This window comes from Neltuma alba, unplaced genomic scaffold (assembly GCF_004799145.2).
Source record: "Neltuma alba isolate B1F8T4 unplaced genomic scaffold, ASM479914v2 tig00000684_pilon, whole genome shotgun sequence".
NCBI classification, from domain to species: domain Eukaryota; kingdom Viridiplantae; phylum Streptophyta; class Magnoliopsida; order Fabales; family Fabaceae; genus Neltuma; species Neltuma alba.
In genome coordinates, this window is record NW_021632146.1 from 364,631 (window position 1) to 389,280 (window position 24,650).

The 24,650-nt window shown below is 31.3% G+C and overlaps 2 protein-coding genes across 2 annotated transcripts; both read right to left on the reverse strand.

Moving 5' to 3' along the window:
• Positions 1-20,876: 20,876 nt before the first annotated feature.
• On the reverse strand, positions 20,877-21,329 carry LOC114744249 (uncharacterized). The gene has a single exon (XM_028932437.1). It carries the CDS (start codon positions 21,327-21,329, stop codon positions 20,877-20,879), a length of 453 nt encoding a protein of 150 aa, XP_028788270.1.
• On the reverse strand, positions 21,330-23,868 carry LOC114744258 (uncharacterized). Its single transcript, XM_028932447.1, has 2 exons — positions 23,832-23,868; positions 21,330-21,658 (listed from the first exon to the last, which is right to left on the reverse strand). The coding sequence occupies exons 1-2, from the start codon at positions 23,866-23,868 to the stop codon at positions 21,330-21,332; spliced, it is 366 nt and encodes a 121-aa protein (XP_028788280.1).
• Between the last annotated feature and the right edge of the window lie 782 nt (positions 23,869-24,650).

Here is a 24,650-nt window from a genome sequence, read left to right on the forward strand (position 1 = left end):
GGAGCAAGGGAAAGCAAAAAGAAAGCTTATGTGCCTAAGATTTATGCTTGTTTATTTGACGTTGCTTGATGATGATCTAGAATATGAAAGATTGAATGTTTCTCTATTTTTTGTTTGTTTTATGGCCATGTGTGAATAAAACATTGAGCTTTAGAATATATCGTTTTACAAGCATGAAAGCATGAGACTAAGCATGTCATATACTTAGTATTTGGCTTGTATACATATGAGTAATGTTTACTACTGAGATTCTTCTGCATCTCACCCTTCCTTAACAAACCCTAAGAGGTGCAAAGAGCATTGAAAAACCAATACAAGAAGTGGAACTACAAGATGGAAGGAAGAATTGAATAATTGAATAAATTATTATGATATGTCATGTTATGTTAATCAATGTTTAAATATGCCATTGGTATTACGTAATGTGAAAAGATAATAAAGGCATGTATAATTAACTATGATGATGTATGAAAATGGTTAGTACAATGATAAAATGATTATATGTTTGAAAAGAATTAATTATACATTGTTGATGTAAGTAAGAAGGATAGATTATCCCTAAACAAGCCACAAATTTGTGATAGAATGGAAGTGAGGCAAACGATGAAATCTGCTCATAAAATTTGGTATGCTTAAAGTAAATATTTTGAGATTTAAAACAAGTGGTAGATTATTTAAAATGGATATGTGTGCTAAGAGTTATGATTGTTCAAATTTAGGGCAAAGAAATTAAAAAGTACAGTTTTTACTAAATAAATAATAATCTTCCATAAACTAACTGTACAAATTGAGAAGGTTTGGGTCCAAACTTATGTTTTTTCCCTATACAGAATTGAAAGAGTTTTAAATGGAGACTAGATCACCTTAATATGATTGCTTTATAATTAGTTATGAATTTTTAAAGTTAGATTAAAAATTTGAAATTTACTGGTAAATAGTAACCGGAGAATCAAATTTCAAATTTTTAATCTACGGGCTTATTTTATAATTCGCTTAAACCATAAGGCTTCTAAACGTATACTAGAAAGGGTAAATAGAAGGATGTTTAATTTTTTGTACCAGTTTTAACTTCTTCATCATATATCAACAATCTTTTAGCAAGGCCACCGACTACAATTCATTATATATTAATCACTTCCCAAAACGACTCATCTCACTAGTGGCCGGCCACTAGAATATTCTTTGCATTGGCTGTGGCATTGGCGACTCCGACAAGGGGTCTTGAAAGTGGGAGTATTTGTATTTTGTCCCTTGAATTTTAAAATTATTTTTTTTGTATTTGGTCCCTCGTAGGAGTTAATAAAATTTAGGTACTCATTCTCGGATTTAGGAATTTCGAAGTTTTTTATATGTCATTTTAAAATATGTATATATACATAAAGAACCTAAGATCCACTCTAGGCATTAAAGTGACTAGGGCCAAGCCTCACAAATAAGATTTTTTTTCCCTTGTGGAAAAGGACATTTTAGGTACCTGTATAAACTATAGCCTAGGGGTGTATGAAAACCCAATGTAGGGTCCAATCCAGTCTAACCTTTGGTGGTTCTTTGGTTCAATCTAATCCAAATAAACCATGTGATAAAATTGGATGAGATTGGGTCAGACCATTTAGTTGGGTTGGAGTAGATTCTAAACCAACTGGTCAGACTACTTGGACTAGTCTGGTCAGGTCTAGGTATTTTTGCAGAAAAAAAGTTTTGTAATCTAGAATGTTGCTTTTTATTGTTGGAAATTCTTACAGACTTGTCATTAAGGTTTAATGTTTAGGGATGATTTTTTGGTGATTATAAGTATTTTTTTTGGGGTGAATAGGTGATTATAAGTATTTTTATTGTTGTAATTGTGTTTGTTAGTTCAAAATCTTGGTTCCCATAGAAAAAAAATAAAAAATTAAGGCCCTAGACTGGTTACAAGTCTAGGTGTCCAATGGATCGAGTCTAGTCTAGCCTGACCTTAACTTCCTACAAGACTAAATTAGATCACAAGCTGCCAAACTCAACTCATTCAAAAAGCATACCAAACTTTGGGTTGAGCTTTGGTTTGGTTTGGTTTGTCTATTATGTAGCCTTACTATAGCCTATGGAGTGATCTTAGATCCCATTTGGTACGAAGTATTAAAAATGAGGGATAGAGATTGAGATTGAAATGTAAAACTATATTAAAAAGATGTTTAGTATGAGTAATTGCATGATACTTGGGATTTGACAAACCCATATATGTGGGATTGGAGATTACTATGAGGGAAGGTGGTATTCTCCAATCCTATTTATATGGGATTGCATAATTCTATGTGATAAGAAATAACCCATGCTAAGCATCCTTTTAACATATGTTTTCAACCCTAATCCCAATCATTATCCCTTATTTTCAATACTCTGTACCAAACGTAGCCTTATAGTTTTTTGAGCTAAACCAACTTAATTTCTATAATTCTTTCTTCTTTTTTTTTATTTGAGACTATTACTTGTAGTAATGACTAATCTTCTTGTATTGAGGCTTTAGTGATGGCCACTAAATAATTCTTTAATTTAATAAACTATAAACTAAGTTACTTTAAATTAACATTTAGGGATTAAAATGATAACCGGGAAAAAGTACAAGAACTAAAAATTACATTTATTCTTATAAATTATCAATAATATTCATTTTGAAAATTTTATATAATGTATGGAAATATATATAAGATCTAATTAATATAAAATTTATATAATATAGTTACTGCATTATTCATGAATAATTGAACATAGGTTTTTTAAAAAAGTGGGCGAGGGAGAAAGAAGAGAGGAAAAGGATTGCATAATTTAAAAAATTGGCATAGTTTGTGTATAGAAGAGCAAAACAAAATTATAATTTTAGCTGTCTAACTTATTAAGAAAAGATCAGTATTACAATTTTAAATATTGACAAAATATTCTCAAAATACTTGATAATTCTTTATTACTATCATTTAAAATTATGACCTCAGTATATATTGTTTTAGGATTAACTATGTTACTTTTTTTGACCGGGGAATTATGTTACTGTGTTTGAGTTATTAAAGAACTAAAAATGCTTTATAAACTAACAAAATCAAAATAAAATTTTGGGTTAATATAATCTTTGGTTCTTTAAGTTTGCTTTTACTTTGGTTTTAGTTCTTCAAGTTTCAAGCCATCAGTTTTGATCCCTCAAGGAACAAAATTGTCCAAATTCTTATTAGATTATAGAAATTAATATTTTAAATAAAAAAAAAATCTGAGGGACCAAAACTTGTGATTTGAAACTTGAAGGATCAAAGTCAAAATGAGTATAAATTTGAAGGATCAAACCCTGTATTAACCCTAAAATTTTATATAAAATTATCGAATAAAAGTGTCCTTTTGAGAAACAAATAAGGAAAGTAATTATGGACCGGACAGGAGAGTGAGTAACAGTTCAAAGTCTGAGGCGGCTGTCAAAATTGAGAATGGCGTGTTGCAGCATTTTACATATTTTATTTGAAGTTCTACCTCTTATCCTAAATATAAAAGTTAGTAGACTAATTTGAGTAGATTAAAAAAATAAGTTAAATTAGTTATTTGTAATAAATAGATACTGTCTTTTCTAAAATATCCTTGCTAGTCAAGTGTATTGACTATAATTACTATTATTAGAAGGACTATCTTAGAAAAAAAATGCATAAATAAAAATCGGTAAGACACATAAAAATTTTAATCTGCCACAGTATTGTATTTCTCTTTTCTTGTACAAATGCTCATTTATATAATATTAACATTACACTTCAAGTGCTTGAGCACACAAATGCCTTGTTATAACATTGAGTCTTTTTTTTTTTTTGCCAACCATCCTTTTGTCTGTATCTTATGACAAATTTATATATAAGATTCTCATTTGATCACGTGATATTATCACTAAAATTATTGTCGATAATTTTATTCCTTTATAAGTCATCTTTTCTTTTATGATATAACATATCGAAATCTCTTTATTACTTTCAAACATTTGAACCTCTTCAAGGGTCAAATAATTATATCTTAGTTCTTTTGCAATTCATGCCTCCTTAGTATGATTATTTTGATCATTTGCTCTTTTTTCTTTTCTTTTGAAACCGATCATCCTCTCATGCTTTTAGCATACCTTATAAAAATACGAGCATTTTTAGCTAAAATATGAGAATTGAGAATTCTCATTTTAGTCAGTAATTGCATTTGACAAACATTAGTATTATTTTATAAATGCAATACTTTATGAACTAGTTCATACTCCTCTGATTCTATTTATAAGGCACTTTCAGCATGTTTCACACAGACAAAGGAAAACCTTAAATTTCATTAACTCTCATTTAAAATTTAATAGCTTTCCAACTTTATCCCTATTATATTCTCAATATAAACAAAGTCAGCACAATAATAAATGAGGAGTAAAATTGTACATATATGCCAAAAATTTCTCTTAGTGCCCTATAAATAAGACAAAAAATTATCTTCTTTCTCAGTCCTATAAATAAGACTAGAGGAGTACTACTATACTTGAGGATCTACATTTGATAGTAAAAATGCATTTTATGTGTTCTCTTTTCTAGCTACTTATTTTCTCCCTCTCATATTGGGAATATGTAGTGTAAGTCTTCTAGGTCCATAAGTTTTCTTTAGAAATATTATTTTGTTTCATTTAGAGACAAATAAGAATAAAGAGATTTTTATCCAATAATGATCCTAACTTGTTTTTAATATCCATCTATATGCATTATTATGGTGGAGTGATAGATATTGCACACTCTAAGATGAAAAAAATCTGACTCCTGACCAAAAGCCAATTATAATAAGGAAACAGGAATTTTATTTTGGTCAGTTGAGGAAAAATCACTAGCTACTTCAATAGGAATATGATTGATTGATTTTATAGGCCTCCATAATTATATACTACTCCGGTTCTAAACAAGGACCTATTTTGTAGTGTAATTTATACTACAAAATAGGTCCTATATTTAGAACTGAAGGAGTAATAAGTTTTGATCTAGCTAATTATTGAGGCTTTTGCTAAGCATTAATCATTGATAAGTTGAGGAAAACTCACTAGCTACTTCAACAGGAATCATATTGGTTGCATAATCTAAGACTCATGCACTTATGTACCTAACGTATTTATTGGAATATATTTGTATACTTCAGGTTGTAAGTTAATCATAATCACCCATGTGATCAATTTATAAATACATCTTTCTTTCATAATGTATTGATTTGGTTCACATGATGTCTCGATGGGCCTATATATAAACTTGATCCATTATATATGTACACGGATTCGATTTCAAACATAAGTAGTGATGTTTTCTTATTTAATTCTTTTGAGAACAAGCAGCACATAAATTTTAATGCACATTTTTCATAATATTTTGTATCATTATGATCTGGAATGATCTAACCAATCATACCTAACAATAAACATGTGAACTTTAGGTCTATTGTAATATTATTTTCAAACACTAATAAACTTCTACTTATTAATGGAGATAATTGATTATGAGATAACTCTTCTAGATCTTTATATTTTCATCTTTCACCCAATGGGACAAATTTAGGCATTGTAATATTATTCTCAACCTTCAATGAGAATAATAAATCATGATATAACTCTTTTTGAGCCTTATATGTTTATTTTTTATCCAATACGGGAAATTCACACACTCTTGGGGGTCAAATTTACAACCTCTTGAGCAAGTGTTTAATATTAGTTGAATCTAACACTTTTGACTCTTCTAGAGTTTTAATAAATATGTAATTTTTATTTTTATAATCTTAACCATATAAATAAAATAAAAAATAGATGTTCTTTATGAACTACCGAAGTTTTGAGAAGGATGTAATTGAAAAATTTATTATGATAAATAAAAGATAATCAATTTATTTTTTATATTTTCTCCCAAAATCTAATTATAAGGATAAGAGATATTTTCTATAAAATTGTTTCATATCCTTTTTATTTTGCAGATAATATGAAATATCTTCATAATGGAATATTTAACTGTAATTTTCCCCAAAATATAAGAGAAACATGGTTGGAAATATGAAAAGTAAGGTTTTCGAGTATATTATTCACTTAAAAATGGGGTCTTTAAGTAGATGTTTTCCATGAATAAAAAAAATAAAGAGTGACCCATTTAATAACATAAAATTATAATATTACTGTATATCAAATTCATTATGACAAATAGGATAAGATAAACATTTAATTACAATGTCTTATTATCCCTTAAAAAATATGACTATAATATAAAATAATGGAAAAAAAATTCTTGTGCCTTTTACGAAGAATATGAATCTCTACTACAAGACCATATTTTCTCTCAACAAATTAGAGTTATATTGAATTAATATAGCTATTAGTTACATTATTATTATGCTTTAAAACACACTAAGTCAATTGATATCAAATTGAGATTATTATAATCATAAGAATTAAACTAAGGCCTTACATAAAAAAATAATATAATAAAAGTAAGGATATAATACGTATCCACGTACCTTTATGTGTTGAAATATGAATCTCATAAATGAACATAGCACTTCATCGTTTATTATAGCCAAGAACTTCTTATAATATAAGATATTTTAATCAATAACTTTTTGAGTTATATTGCCTGTAATCTTTAAAAAGTCTAATTACCATAATTTTTTTTATAAACAAACCACATGATCTTTTTCAAAATCAAAACTATATGGCTTTTAGTCATTTAATAAAATAAAAAAACAATATATATCTTATGACTATTTAATCTCAGTTTCTGGTAATTTAATCTCAAGATAGAAAATCAAATATATGGCTTCCAACATATAAGATAGAAGATTAAAGATATATGGCATTTTTCCATTTAATTAGATAGAAATTCAAAGTTGTATGTCTTTCAGTTATAACATACAAAATTAAAGTTGCATGACTTCTAGCCGTAACGTTAGTATGATAGCTAATGACCATTTAATCTCAAATTTATATGTAGAAATATATCTTTGAATTCAATAATGAATCCAACGGTAAACCTTTAGGGAGACTGTAAGTATCAATTGAATTTACATTAATTACTAGCATTTGAGCTTTCTAAGGGCTTATGATTTATCCCACATTTTGTGGCCTTTTGGTTCCACAACAAATTTTGTCATTTATTTTTAGTATTTGAACTTTCTAAGGGTCATTCCCATGTCACCACAAAAAGAAAAAGCACATTACCAACAAAATTAGTGACGAAAATTATTTCGTCTCTAATTTCTGATGAATTATGAACGAGCGACAGATTAGTTATGAAATTTTTTCATCTCTAATATTACGAATGGAGCGACAGATTAGCTAAGGAATTTTTTGTCGCTAATATTTTGTCCGTCACTAAATTTTGTCACCAATCTATCAGTAAATATTTAGCGATGAAATTTTTTCCGTAAAAAATTTCCTTTGCTAATTTTAATTATAAAATTTTTAGCGATGGAACAGTGACAAAAAATTCTATCGCTAATTCAATCGCTAATTTTCATCACCAAATTGTTTTGTCATGGAATTTTTTGTCACTAATTTCGTTGCTAATTCTATTCTATCACAATTTCATCACTAATCTATCCTTGATTTTAAATTTTATTATTTTAGATTATAATCATGCAAAAATTTATGTAATAACATAATCAAGAATATAATGATTTAAATACATTTTTAATTGTAAAATAAATTAATATATTTGTGGAGTTGGTTTGATGAAGGTATTATCATAACGTCATCATTCATATCATCATTAGATATATACTGAGAATAGAAAGATAATTTCTCAAAAAAAATTGTTTATATTTTATTAAAATCAATTCCTCTTAATTATTGATAATAATTCAAAAAATATAATAAGAATATTAATAACATTCTTATGCAAACTGATATAAGAAAAGAAAATAATTTTATCATATGTGCATTATAATGAAAGATATATTATATGATAGAAATTCAAAATCGGAAAATGAATTTATATGAATACCTCAATTTATGATTCTAAATCAAACTAATATTAAATTGCATTTTGAATTTTAATCATTAAACAATAAAATTTAATCATGATATAATTAATGCCTATGATATAGATTGATTTGGTTCTTCAATACAAAAACAAATGGCATATACATAGAATTTTAAGAAACTAAAATATATAGGATACATATATAAGTAGTAAAATGTTGTTTATCATAATCTATTCAAATCATTTAATTTCTTTTATATAGAATAATTTATTAGATTTTATTATCATAGCTATTTTTTGAATAACCATATTTTTTTACTAATTATAAATAGTTTTCATCAAATATATAAAACACATATAGATAATATAATATAATGTAATATAATACATATATAATTAAATTATACATCTTTTCAATATTAATTAAAAAATTAAATTTGAAAAACATGTTTATGAAAAAATTATTTACGATTTAAAATTCAAAATCAATGTAATTAAAAAATAAAATTATTTTAAAATTATTTTTCTAAAAATAAAACTTTATAAAATAAAGAGTAAAACAAATATTTAAAAAATATTTTCTCATTAAAATAGTTATGATTAAAATTATTATATAGTTATTTTTAGTTTTTAATAATATATATAATTGTTTATGTAAAAGAATATTGTATATATGTTTAATTTTGCATAACAAGTCAACATATTTATTGCCGTTTAATTGGTAAAGCTTTTATCGCATGCGCGTATAGATGAGGTTTCGAGTTCAAACCATGAAAAAGTCACTTTGAAAAGAAATTATGTAGTGGCAACACGTGGCCTCACAAGGTGGTATCTGAGGTTATCACCAGTGATGAGGTGATAACTGCTATAGTAATAGCAGGAGTATAGGTTAGTAATAATCAACTTAGAGAGATATATATATATATATATATTCTTTTAACCTTTAATTAACTAATTTAAATAGATTAAGAATATTAAATACATTATTTAATTCTACTAAATGTGACATGATTTTTTTAAAGTATCCTTATTTAACAATTGATTGTATATCGTTTTATATGTTATATAAATTAGTTAAAAGTAAATAAATATGAAATACACGTGTGTGCGCGCGCGCGTGTGTGTTGAAGCAGTGTGTGTCTCTGTGTTTTGAAGCAGTTTTCATCACAAAGCCAAAGATCTTGGGCAAATTAAGACGGAAAGAAAGAAACTTAAAGGGATGGTCAGGTGATGATGAAGGGAGTAGCGCGTGGTGGAGAAAGATGGTTACAAATTAAATGAGAGCTGAAGTTTAATGAAATGGAAGTGTATAATGACTGTATATAATGGTGACCGTCCATTGCACTTCTTTTCGATTATTCTAAGTTTAATGTTATTTCTAAAGATTGTTTTCTTGATTTTAACTTGTTTTTCCGGTTGGTTTACTACTCTCAGTATATATACTTTGTAAACTTTACTTCTTTTTAATACTCCCTCCGTTCTTTATTATAAGAGACGAATAACCGAATTACGTTGATAAAAAAAGAGTTAAAATTAGTTAAGAACAATTAATGTGTAAAAAGTATAATTTTTTTTCCAAAAATGCCCTCATTAATAAGGAGAGAGAGCATGAGATAGAACAATAGTAAATTCTTAAAGAAAGAGAAGTGGGAAGGAGAGAGAATGTGAGTTGGAGACAATAAATATGGGTAAAATAGGAAATCAACACAAAAAAGTAGAGACCACTTTAAGCGTCTCTTATATTAGGAAACATGCTATAAGCATCAAATGTCTCTTATAATAAGGAACGGAGGGAGTATCATTTTGTCTTTGGTTAAAAAAAATAGAATAAATAACGGGGACTGCAAATTTAGTTGATTTTCACCTGTCAACAAGTTCAATTACTGTATCACTTTATTCATCTGATGGCTGGGAGGAAATGGGACAAATTTAGTAATAAACTTGAATTTTCCAGAATTTAGAAGTATACCATGCAAGACAAATTCAAAATAACATATATAAATAAATTTAATCCAGACAATACAAAATGAATCCTCTTATAAAACAATATAGCGGAAGACTTTAAGATTAGAGTTACCTCTCGCCATAGCTATTTCTTAATTAATCTGAGAGCTGCAAGATAGATATAGTCAGAATGAAATTGATTCAGGTCTCTTCTGACTGGCAGATAGGCACAGTGATGGCAACCGAGTTCAGCCGTCACTAGTCAGGGAACCTCAAGGAGCAGATAGGGTTAACTGTTTCTGAATGTATCGCTCTGTGAACTTTCAGCCGTCGAAACCTATAATTAAATTCTCACCATCAGAGAAATATAATCCTGATTGAAAATAAAAACCCTACTGGGCTTGGCCTTTTTCCTGACCACGGCCCACACTCAGGATATTTTATTAATTTCTAATTAAATACCTAAATAATTTATAATAATAATAAAATATCTCACATTCTCCCACTTGGCCTATGTATTGTATGTCAATTGCCCCATCCCAGACAAGCTAAGGCTATACTACAAGAATCATGGCAACAAGTCCCCTTAAGTCAGGTATTGCCTTCCATGCATTACAAGCAGCACCCTTACTTAATGGGTATGCCTTTATGAATAAACTCAATGTTTATTTGGTTCTTGCCTCATGCTTATCAATCTCAAAACACAAATATATATACAATTACAATTAGAGATGACAAACCATAAACTAATTTCATTACTCATACCTTAGCTAATCAAACGAAGGACGAAGTCCCATGTGAGGCACATGCAAAACAAATTCATTCGGTTTCAATCCTTTAGTCAAAGGATCTGCTAGCATAATCTTTGTATCGATATGTTCAACTGAAATTTGGCCATCCATAACTCTTTCTCTCAAGCAAAGAACTTCATTCAACGAATTTACTTCGACTCTTATTCCTTTTGTTGTTGGATATGGCCACGGCAGCTGTGTTATGACAGTAAGTTCTAATCGGCCTAAAGACTGATTCCACAATCTTAAGCCCCTCAATGAAATTCTTGATCCAGATTGCTTGTGAGCTTGCCTCAAAACATGCAATGTACTCAGCGTCACCAGTGGAAGGAGCAGTTAGTGTTTGTTTTATACTTTTCTGTGAAATAGCTCCTTCTGCTAATAGGAAGATGTAGCCAGTTGTGGACTTGTATGTGTCCATGCATCCTCCTAGATCAGAGTCTGAGTAACCAATCACTTCTAGATTCTCTATCCTCTTATATGTAAGCATATAGTGTTTAGTACCTTGTAGATATCTAAACACTTTCTTTGTAGCTATCCCTATGCCTCACCAGATTACTTTGGTACCTTCTCAACATGCCCACAGCAAAAGCTATATTAGGTCTTATGCAGACCTGTGCATACATTAAGCTTCCTACTGCTGAGGCATATGGGACTTTTTCCATTTCCCTTTTCTTAAGCTCGGTCTTGGGATATTGATCTATACTGAACTTAACCTTTTTTCTAACCCTTTTTTCTAGAGGAGTCACGTTAGTAGAACAGTTCTTCATTCTGAATCGTTCAATAACTTTATTTATATAGGCTTTTTGAGACAGGCCTAGAAGGCCTTGAGTCCTATCCCTATGGATCTTAATTCCAATGACATAAGATGCCTCGCCCATATCCTTCATATCAAAGTTCTTAAACAAGAATTGTTTTACCTTATGCAATAGTCCCAAGATCATTGGTTGCAAGCAATATGTCATCGACATATAAAATCAGAAATATGATTTTGCTTCCACTAGCCTTATGGTATGTACACTCATCCATGATGTTCTCATCGAAACCAAATGATGTGATCACTTCATGGAACTTTAAATACCATTGTCGTGAAGCTTCTTTAGACCATAGATCGATTTCTTTAACTTGCACACCATATGTTCTTTGTCTTTTGCAACAAATCCCTTAGGTTGCTTCATGTAGACCTCTTCCTTAAGATCACCATTGAGAAAGGCAGTCTTAACATCCATCTGGTATAACTCCAAGTCAAAATGTGCAACCAGTGACATGATGATGCGGAAAGAATCTTTCTTTGATACAGGAGAAAAGGTTTCTCTGTAATCAACTCCTTCCACTTGTGTGAAACCCTTAGCAACCAACCTTGCTTTGTAACGATCAATGTTACCTTGTGAGTCTCTTTTGGTTTTATAAACCCACTTATAGCCAATGGCTTTAGACCTACTAGGTAACTCTACAAGCTCCCATAGATGGTTGTTTGTCGTTGAGTTCATTTCTTCAATCATGGCGTCATGCCACAATTTGGAGTTTCCACTTTTCACAGCCTGAGTAAATGTCAAAGGATCATTTTCAATGCTAACATCACAGTCAATTTCAGCAGAGTACACAACATAGTCACTAGGTAATACTGGTCTTCTTTTTCTAGGGACCTTCTTAATTCAACTTCTTGAGTTGGTTCAGATTGCTCATTAGGAACATCCCCTGTCACATTCTGTGGTGGTTCAGATTGTGTGACAGGTTGATCAACTTGCATATGTTCCTGATATCCAGTATTGTCAACTTGTGTTATGGGATCTACACTATGTTCTATGACAGCTCTAACTGGATGAGAGTTATTGACCATCGAGGTTCCCTCACCATTTGTGTTAATGGTTTCTTCTATGTGATCATCTTTTATTTGATCACTCCCACTAAACACATCATTCTCAAGAAACTTAGCATTCCTAGATTCTACAAAACGTTTTGAAGGTGTAGGATAATAAAACTTATAACCCTTAGACTTTTCTGCATAGCCTACAAAGTAAGCTCTTATAGTCCTTAGGTCCAATTTCTTTTCTTGTGGTTATACACTCTTACTTCTGCAGGACAGCCCCTGACAAACTCAATTATTTTTATATATGTTGATATCTTTTATATGGGTTTTGTCAACTTAATTAGTCCCTTTTGACTTTAATTGATTGATTAATTGATTTAATCTGTTTTATTTTGAATTATTATTTTATAGGGGCAAAATTGTCATATTTTGGTTTAATTGTGACTAATTGATTTTTTTAGGACAATTAATGCTACCTTATCTTTGAATTTTTGCTTCCAGATTTTTGAAAGATTTTGAAAATAAATAAAAAAGAAAAGAAAAAAAAATAAATGAAAAAAAAAGAAAAATAATAAAATAATAAAAGGGGGGACAAAACGCTGCGTTTTGCTCCACCCCTAATATCTAATAATTCAATCCTCTTCTTCATCTTGGCGGAGACGGAACGCGAGCTGGGCGGCGAGGAGAAGACCTAAAAAAACAAAGTGAGGCGCAACAGCAAGCAGAACAGAGTGACAGAACCAGAGAAGCTCGACGGTTTTCTTCACTCTTCCTTTAATATTCTTCATGGCTGGATATGGTAGATTGCTGGAGGTGGCATTTTTCATGGCAAACCGTGGCTAGCTTCACAATTCTCTAATTCAACAATAATGGCAGGAGCTTGGATCATCAAAGGGGAGTTTTAGTTGCTTTAATTTCCTGTCTAATAATTGTTTAACAATTCCTAGGTCTTAGGATAGTTATTCTGATTATTAGAAAATTTTGTATTGTTAAATCTGATTATCTGTGGAGATTTTTATGGCTGGATTATTGTTTAACATTTGACATTGGGTTGTTTATAGCTTTGATTTCAATTATGATGTTGTGGTTATGACATTTGTATTGATTTTGGAGTTAATATATTGTGATTTTCTGAGGTGGCTTGGAATCTTGGATCATATTGTCTCTTGCTAGCTTAATTCTATTATTTTGGATTTAAGAATTTTAATTAAGCATTGGTTTTTAACATCCTTAATTCTATTTTACTATTCTGGTTGCAGTTAGTAAATTAGGATTTTGGGAAAATATTTTGTGGCTCGGTTGTTGGATTAAAAGCTTGATTATAATTCTTAATTCATTGTTTTAACTCCCGTATCTTTTGAAGTGAGGATTGCCTGCGTTGTTGAATTGGAGGATTGATTATTATCATTGTTACTTGTGTGTCTCATTTTCATTTCTTTAATCTTCATTCATTTTAATCACTTTTATATAAAAACAAAAAGAAAGTATTTTAATTTCAATTTGATTCGTAGTATTTAATTAACATTTTTTCAAAATCAAAAATCCCTTTTTATAGTTTAGGTCACTTGCATTTATTTACTGGGATTTAATTTTATTTTCGGTTCCTCAAAGTGAATACGACCCGGATTGTGCACTATATTGCATTAATTTGGTTAATTTTTGGAGTAATCCCAAAGCGACAAATTAAGGGTAGTTAACTTCAAGTGGCGCCGTTGCCGGGGAGCGAAGAAATTGGTTCTCTAGTAATTAAGTGTCAAGTAGCTTTGATTGGGGTTCATTTGTTGAGCCTTTTTAGTTTTCATTTTTTTTAATAGTTTGCATTTGTTTTTGGTTTTTCATAGCATTTCTTCCATATGCATAGAAAAGTTTTCAAAAATAAAACCAAATATCTTGATTTTTCTTTGTTTTGCATATAGATATAGAAACTTGCATGTCTTTGCATCATAATGTTGGGTCTACATCCAAAATTTGGCAGAAATATGAGTTTTCAAAAAAATCAGTTTGCTGGAACTAAAAAAAATTTTTCGCCCAGAAAATTCTAAAAATTGGTATTCTAAATATTTTGGGCATTTTAAGCAAGTCTAATAGCCAAGCTATTAGCCCTAGCAAATTTTAGCCAAATTCAAACGTTTTCCCTACTTTTTCTAATTTTCTTTCTTTTCTGGAATTTTTCCAGATTTTTCTGTTTTTGTGTTTTAGTGTTGTTTTTCTGATTTTTCTAGCTTTTTAGGATTATTTTGAGTTTCTTTAGATTGGCTTTTGTTAGGAATTGATTGTGTGGCTCATGGCTTGGTTTAATAGCAATTATAATCTACCCTCGCATTCTCATTTTTTTGCAGGAAATAGTACATGGAATGAAGCACCTTCTAATTCAACATGCTCTCAAGAGATTGAAGAGTTGTTACAACAATTGGACTCCTTCCAAGCTCAGCTAGAGTCTCAAATGCCTAATCACATCTATACCCATGATCCCTCTTGGATGAACCATCCTCTACATCAATCACCTAACCCATCACTCCCACCTCACCCACCATACTTTAATCATATATCTCCACCGTATACATACCACCAAGAACCATCTCCTTTTCCATATGAATACTACCACCAACCCTCATCCCAATCCAAGTACCATTCTCTTTCCCAATCTCATGAACATCAATTCAATGAACCTGACCTATTTCTTATTATTCCTAAGAAGGACCAGATACGATTTTTAAGAGAAGCTTATGACCGCTTAAATTCATACTACCATGGATTACTTGAAGAAGCACAGATATCTGGAATCTCAAAGGAATTAGAGGAAGAGTTAGGAGAATGTAAGAGTGCATTAGAGAAGACCTTGAGTGATATAGCTCAAATTGAATCTGAGAATGGGAAGGATGAACCAAAGTGCCCAGATTTACTCATACAAGAAGTTGAGATGAAGCAAGAGCATCTACAAACCTATAAGGACTTGTGCCCTACATCAGGTAATATTGATCCTCTTCTTGAGGAGATTGATCCTTATGCTATAACTTCTATTCCTGTTGAAGCTATTGATGATGTGAGTGATAATGAGGTGGATGAGGAAATCATAGTTGAATCCCCTCAAATGTTTAAAAATGAAAATTCTCACTTGAACACTTCTAATAGTAGTTGTTTAGTTGATGATGTTACTTGCACAGTCATTGTTTCTTTGTGTGAAGAACATGCTTCTCTTTCTAGTGCTAGATTAGATGGTGCAATTGATTTTGATTTGAACGAACCTCTAGCTTGTTCTTGCAATGCCCACACTATATGCATGGATTGCATTGATAACAAGTATGATATACTTGTTGGGTCGCAAAAGCAGAACTTTAGTAAACTATGTGCATCGCCTTCTAGTACTAAAAGTGCTGACAATATAAAACATGATATTGATGTGAGTTGCTTGGATGTTAATGCTGTGGAGAAAGGTGAATTTGACCATAGCCTTGGAAATTATCTTTCTGAAAATCCCATTGAGTTGTATGCTTCTAATGAGTTAGTATGGAAATATTCAAAAATTTTGAAAGACAAAATTGTAAATAAGAATGAATCTTTTCATCTAATTCTTTCTTGTGACTTGTCTCCTGATTTAAGTAGCTATGTAAATAATAATATTGCATTGCATAATCATATTCTGCATGAAGCTTCTTCTTCTTCCACTCTTTTTTCACCCACCTCTTGTGTTAGTAAAAGTGATGTGATGTACTCCAACAATTGTCAGTTGGATTCTTCATCTTCCGCTTTGCATACACAAGACATTTTTGAAAATATTCCTGATTATTTGATTCATATAGAAAGGAATCCTATTGACTTTCTTGGGTGTGATATTTACTTGGAAGATTTTGTCACTCAGATATACCTATGCTACTTTAGATCTTTCCAAGTTTTTTTTTTTGGACTAGATACTGCTGCTTGTTCAATGTTTCCCTTGCAGGAACTCTCACCACCAAGAAATGTCAATGGAGAAGTGAGCACACTAAAGAGATATATGTTTCTCATCCGGGATGAGAACTTCTCCTACAAGAGTTTGAAGAGATTTTGTTCTAAAGGTTGTCCCTTTCCTTCCTTAACTCTTATCTTTTGAATTACTTGCTTGTTTTGTGAGATAAGTATGGGGGAGGGACATAGCCAATAGTAAAAAGGTGTTTATGTTTTGTTTTATTGTTTGTTATTAGTTGCATTTAGTACTTTCCCTACCTTGTCCTTGCACATTTTGAGCTTCCAATTATTCATATCTTTAGTCTAAGCTTGCATTGAGGACAATGCAAGGATTAAGTGTGGGGGAGTGAGTGTTATGTTTTGTTAGGATTTGTTTTCAAACAAAAAAAAAAAAAATTTGCCTTTGGATTTGATCCTGTTTTCTAAGTATTGCTGCTATAATTGCTCTCTTCTTTTTTATTGGTTGATTTCTGAATTGCATCGCATGATTTGAGAGTGATTCTTGCTTGGAATTTTGTTGCTGGTTTCTATGTCCTCCTGTTTTCATTCGTCTCAGTGTTCTGCACTGCTGTATGGGCGAGTTGCTGTTTTCTCTATTGCTGAATTTTACTTTTGTAATCCTTGGGCATCTCTTTAAAATCCTTTTGCACAATGCTTGTGAATATTGCACGGCTGAGTTTGATTGCACTTGAATTGAGTAATTTCTGTTCTAAGTTGATTAGCATAGTAGAATGCCTTTAGTGCAGTGTTATTAACCTTGTTTCATAGCTTGATCCTTAAGGAGGAAACATCTTGGAGAAAGCCTTGATGGAAGGATTGTTAAGCCATATATTTTCTCATCTTGTGTGATTTTTATCTAGTTTTGGTTAACTTCTAGAACTTGTCTAGATTCTTTTTCAAAGTTGCATTAATACCTAGATTTGTGAAGATGATAGGGGCATTCATTTCTAGACCTTTACCCAAACACAAACCACTTTATTTAACCTTTGTTCACGCCTTTGAGCCTTCACTTTCATTCCATTCACTACTTTTTAGCAAATGTTTTGCATGAGTTACATTTGGTTTTTCATTTTGAAAGGTACATCATTAATGTCTATATCTTTGCCTTCTTGGGTTTGGATGCCAAAAAAAAAAGCAAAAAAAAAAAGAAGAAGAAAAAGAAATAGAAAAGGCAATAAAAAAGAAAATGTTTAGAAAAAGCCAAAGAAAGAAAGTTATAAAAAATATAGAAAAATAAAATAAGTTGCAACAAAAGAATAAATTTGAATAAGGCATTCAATGGTGTTTGAAGAGCAAGGATTTCTGTTTCAAAAGTTTCAAATATGTACTTTGGTGTTCTTTTATGATTGTACTTAAGCTCACTTTGAGTTGATATTTTATTACTCATGCATTTCAGTTGCTAGTTCATTTCATTCATTTGACCTTGCTTTCCAACATTACAACCCTTTAAGTCCCCTTGATCATGAGTCTAAGGTATGTTAGTGGTGGAGATATTAGAATTTCTACAAGCTTATAGTAGGTGCTAATCTAGGTGGATTGAGTGAAATTTTTCCCATTTGAGAGATGAGTGAAACACTTGTACCATATGTGAGCTCTATTATGTTTCTCTTCTTTTATCCTGTTATGTTTCTTGTGTTAATTTCTTTGCACTGAAGTATTCTATGATTGTTGATTAATTAAGAATAAAGGTTGCTTGAGTTAATTGCACATTCATGCTTAGTTAGTTTTATGTTTGCTTGCATTGAGTGTCTCTATTGGATTCTTCTTTAATGATATTTTGCCCAGGAGTGCAAAAGGCTAAGTGTGGGGGAGTTGACAAACTCAATTATTTTTATATATTTTGATATCTTTTATATGGGTTTTGTCAACTTAATTAGTCCCTTTTGACCTTAATTGATTGATTAATTGATTTAATCTGTTTTATTTTGAATTATTATTTTATAGGGGCAAAATTGTCATATTTTGGTTTAATTGTGACTAATTGATTTTTTTAGGACAATTAATGCTACCTTATCTTTGAATTTTTGCTTCCAGATTTTTGAAAGATTTTGAAAATAAATAAAAAGAAAAAAAAAAAATAAATGAAAAAAAAGAAAAATAATAAAATAATAAAAGGGGGGACAAAACGCTGCGTTTTGCTCCACCCCTAATATCTAATAATTCAATCCTCTTCTTCATCTTGGCGGAGACGGAACGCGAGCTGGGCGGCGAGGAGAAGACCTAAAAAAACAGAGTGAGGCGCAACAGCGAGCAGAACAGAGTGACAGAACCAGAGAAGCTCGACGGTTTTCTTCACTCTTCCTTTAATATTCTTCATGGCTGGATATGGTAGATTGCTGGAGGTGGCATTTTTCATGGCAAACCGTGGCTAGCTTCACAATTCTCTAATTCAACAATAATGGCAGGAGCTTGGATCATCAAAGGGGAGTTTTAGTTGCTTTAATTTCCTGTCTAATAATTGTTTAACAATTCCTAGGTCTTAGGATAGTTATTCTGATTATTAGAAAATTTTGTATTGTTAAATCTGATTATCTGTGGAGATTTTTATGGCTGGATTATTGTTTAACATTTGACATTGGGTTGTTTATAGCTTTGATTTCAATTATGATGTTGTGGTTATGACATTTGTATTGATTTTGGAGTTAATATATTGTGATTTTCTGAGGTGGCTTGGAATCTTGGATCATATTGTCTCTTGCTAGCTTTAATTCTATTATTTTGGATTTAAGAATTTTAATTAAGCATTGGTTTTTAACATCCTTAATTCTATTTTACTATTCTGGTTGCAGTTAGTAAATTAGGATTTTGGGAAAATATTTTGTGGCTTGGTTGTTGGATTAAAAGCTTGATTATAATTCTTAATTCATTGTTTTAACTCCCGTATCTTTTGAAGTGAGGATTGCCTGCGTTGTTGAATTGGAGGATTGATTATTATCATTGTTACTTGTGTGTCTCATTTTCATTTCTTTAATCTTCATTCATTTTAATCACTTTTATATAAAAACAAAAGAAAGTATTTTAATTTCAATTTGATTCGTAGTATTTAATTAACAGTTTTTCAAAATCAAAAATCCCTTTTTATAGTTTAGGTCACTTGCATTTATTTACTGGGATTTAATTTCATTTATTTACTACAAAGTAAGCTCTTATAGTCCTTAGGTCCAATTTCTTTTCTTGTGGTTATACACTCTTACTTCTGCATGACAGCCCCATACTTTCAAATGATTTAAACTGGGTTTCTAACCTTTCCAGATTTCAAAGGGAGTTTTAGGTACTGCCTTTGTTGGAACCCTGTTTAATATGTATACAGCTGTCTTGAGTGCTTCTTTCCACAATAAAATTGGAAGTTTGGAGCTACTCATCATGCTCCTAACCATGTCCAGTGAGGTCCTATTTCTTCTTTCAGTTACACCATTCATATCTGGTGAGCCAGGCATGGTATATTGAGCAACTATACCCTGCTCTCGAAGAAAGTCTGCAAATGGACTAGGTGCTTGTCCTTCATTTGTGTACCTACCATAGTATTCACCACCTCTATCAGACCTCACAATTTTAATTGGTTTTCCAATTTGTTTTTCTACTTCTACTTTGTATTCCTTAAAGGCATCTAGTGCCTCACTTTTATTATAAAGCAAGTAGACACACATATATCGCGAGTAATCGTCAGTAAAGGTAATAAAATACTTTTGACCGTGTGTGGTTAAATTAGGGCAACAAATATCGGTATATATAATCTCAAGCAATTTAGAACTTCTTTTAGCTCCCTTTTATGACTTGTTGGTCTGCTTTCCCCTTATGCAGTCCACACAAGAATCAAATTCTGAATGGTGTAAAGGTGGAAGAATTTCCTCCTTAGTTAACCTTTTGATTCTCTCAATGAAGATATGTCCCAATCTCCTATGCCACAAGCTAATAGAATTCTCATTGATGACACTACATTTAATACCACGTTAAATAGTAAAAGATTGAACAGGATCACGAATTATTTTAAATAAATCACCAATCATTGCAATGTCTGCAATCTTAACATGATGTCTGCTCAAAAACATAGAGCCCTTTTCAAGATACAAATCATAATTTAACGAAATTAATTTTAAAATGGAAATTAAGTTCCTCATGTAAGTCAAAATATAAAAAGTCTCAAAAAGGTCTACATGAGTATTATTAAAAAAATACGATAAGTCCCAACCAACTCCACACGGTCTGGATTCCTGCTGCCTAATAGAACCCATTCCTCACTCGGACGTGGTGGCCTGCTTGTTAAGAAGCCTTGCATGGTTGTGGAAATGTGGATCATTGAACCAGTATCAATCCACCATGTGTCATCATCAACATTAATAGCATGAGATTCTAAAGTAACATGAGAAGTAAACATACCTTTACGTTCAAGTCATGCCTTCTTCTTGGAGCACTCATTCTTCATATGCCCTTCTTCTTGCAAAAGAAGCATCTGGCATCCTTCTTATTTGAGGCAGTAGCAGGAGGGATTCTTTTCTTCTTCTTCTTCTTCTTCTTCTTCTTATCATCCTTATTTCCCTTCCTATTGCCACCCTTATTGGAACTTTCTCCCAGATGAGCTTCTTTTGATGCACCCTTTCCACTCATCAACAGCCTAGTTTTTTCTTGCACACACATAGACAGTAGTTCATCTACTGACCATTTTTCCTTATGTGTGTTGTAAGACACCTTAAAGGCATCAAATTGTGCAGGAAGGGAGTTCAGAATTAATTGCACCAAAAATTGCTCAATTGGTTCCATCTCAAAGGTTTTCAGTTGAGAGGATAGATCTCTCATTTTCATAATATGCTGCCTGATTCCACTAATACCTGTGAGCTTCATAGCACATAGCTCTAACATGATGGTACTTCCCATCTACTTATCTGTCAGTTTAAACTGTTTATCGACAGCTTCCACGTATTCTTTACTAGTTTCGCATTTAGGGATTGCTCCCCAAATACCCCTTGCAATCCTTGTTTTAATGATCAGGAGAGCAAGGCGGTTGGTTTTCTCCCAATGTTCATAGTAATCCTTATCAGCCGAGTCATCAGCTGGTTTGGGAGGCCTTTCAGTCTCCAAGACAAAGTCCATGTTATAGCAACCAAACTGCAAGGCAATATCTTCCCTCCAATCAGGGTAATTAGTACCATCCAGAATGATCTTGTTACTAGCATCAGTAATCAGGTTAGGAACAGAAAATGAAGCTGCAATATTAGAGAATCATCAAACTTACAAATCAGTTGAGACAATCACAATAACTGTGCCTTGCATGCTTAAAAAACATTAATAAAGCATACAATTATAAATACGTATCACTAAGTTCTACCTGTGGGCAAAGAAATTAGCATAACATGTATTTATCTCATATTGATGGAATTAGAACGCATTTATATTTCCTAATACCTGTGGGCTACTTAGAAAATACAAGGCAATTCTATCCCACCATAATTAAATATACATTTATAATTATCTACCTGTGGGCAAAGATTAATTATAAATGCATATTTAATTACAATTGATATTTTATAAGTCCATTATGTGATTTATGTTGCATGCAACAGATAAAAGATGCTGTGGCTACTCCTTAAGAAAGCATGCTAATCACAAATATCAAATGAGCATGTTTAATCCAACATATGCACAATATTAATGGAGAACACAAGCAATTAATTATCATATTAAGTCCTCCCACTATTTTATGCATCCAAACAATTGTTTAAACATTAACCTCAGCACATTTCTACTTAAAATAAATATTGCAAAATTCAAATAATTATAATAATTTGCCTAAATTCATTATCCAAATATTTAGGCAAATAAACAATACAACAAACAATTTTGCAAATTTACACAAAATGTGAAATAGCTAAGATCAATTTTTTTATATCTCTATTTAAGCAATTTAAATATTTGCTTAAAATAAATAACACGTGAAAACCATTTTTAAATAAATAGAACAGTTTTCAATTAATGGTTTATTTAACATAAACAGATTCTGGAAAATCAAATTAAATGGCCCAAAATAATTTTCTGAAAATTAAAACCAAATGGCCCATACTTTAAAGTCCAAACAGAGCCCAAATAAGCAATCCAGAAACAAAACAAATATTCAAGCCTAAAACGAAAGTCCAGAAAATAAGTAGAGGGGGGAAAAAATTCTATACAAAAAACCCAAATAAAGGCCCAAAAGCATTACTATTACAACACTGTGCAAAATCCCCCCGTTTTTTTTTCAACAAAATGGCCCAGACTGGAAAAAAAAACTAAATGGCAGAAGCCCAATACTTTTGGCCCAATTCAGAAATACATTAAAACAAACTAAAAATTAGAAATTGGTCACCAAAAAAATGACAGAGGCCTAAAAGGCCCAGAACTCATCCGTCCCAGTTCGTAAACTAAAGAAAAATAAACAAAACAATTTCGAAACCCAAAATAGGGCCCAAAATGTGTTAGCCCACCATTCATGAATTAGTGAAACTATGCGTTTCACTAATGGGCTGAACAACTTCCTTTTTTTTTTTTTTAAGCAAACAGAAAAGCCTCCAGGACCCAAAACAACAGTGTTTTGACAGCGAATCTTCTTCTTCATGGAGTCGGGTTAGGTTAACCCGACTCCTGACTCAATTTGTGACCTGTTTCTGGGTTGCTTCACAGCCGCCAATGCTGTAACATTCTGCCATTGTTTCTGGCGAACCAGTGGCCATTTTTCGGCAATAATAACACTGTTTTGAGGCTCTCCGACCATGAAATTCTCACAAAACAGTAACAAACAGAATTCAAACATATTTGAATCAAGATTTCGAGCAAAAATCAAAGTAGGACATTGAATATGAAGGAAGTAAGGGTGACTACAGATTCGAAGCTCCAAGAACAATGGAGTCGGCGACGAATTCATTAGAGAGATAAAAATTTCATCTCCTTCATTTGCATTAATTCGAAAATGAAGCTCCAAAAAACATACAGATTCAGTAAAAATTCAAACTCAACGTAAATCTGAATGAAAAAACGAATTTTTGAACGGACCTTCGGATTTATCCGAATGTGGTGATGGTTTATGGGAGAATCAAAATTATTCTCCTCCATCCCATTCAGCCCGTAAACATTCGTGTATTAAAAACAAGAACCAATACGGTTTGAAAATAGATGGGATTTCAGTTATCTCTGATCTGGATTATATGGAATTGATAAAATATACAACGGTAAATTCCATGTAAAGTCAGGTCATTCCAGATAAAACAAAACGCATTAAATTAAACAAAGATAGGTAGAGAAAAACCTAACCTGACTCTGATACCACGTGTAAGACAGATTCAAAATAACATATATAAAATATATTCAATCCAGACAATACAAAATGAATCCTCTTATAAAACATACAGCAGAAGACTTTAAGATTAGGGTTACCTCTCGCCATAGCTATTGCTTAATTAATTTGAGAGCTGCAAGATAGATAAGAGTCAGAATGAAATTGATTCAGGTCTCTTCTGACTGGCACATAGGCACAGTGATGGCAACTGGGTTCAGCCGTCACCAGTCAGGGAACCTCAAGGAGCAGATAGGGTTAACTATTTCGGAATGTATCGCTCTGTGAACTTTTAGCCGTCGAAACCTAATAATTAAATTCTCACCATCAGAGAAATATAATCCTGAATGAAAATAAAAATCCTACTGGGCTTGGGCCTTTTTCCTGACCACGGGCCACACTCAGGATATTTTATTAATTCCTAATTAAATACCTAAATAATTTATAATAATAATAAAATAAAATATCTCACATACCAATTATCCATAAATTTGACAAACTATAATAGCAGTACTTAAACATCTTCTAAGATTATCTGAGTAATTGGTCTCTCTCTGTACAAGTTGTGCGTTGTTTTTATCCTAAAATTATGCTAGATTTTATATGTTTTTAGATGCTTTAAAGAAAGAATGAAAATATCCTACTATTGGCCTTTTTTGGTTGTTGGTCCTCTATTCGTGCTTGTATATGTCTTGGTTTTTATATTAATGAAAATATCATCTCCTCTGGTTAAAAAAGATGCCTAAGAGAAAGAATCCTTGTTCACCAAATTCCCTTTCCATAGAAAAAGTACTACTCTGATGATTAATATAAGAGCTAGTTAACTAATTTAAGTAAAATTAAAAAAAATTATCTAAGTTAGTTATTTGTAATAAATATGTATTTTTTTAAAG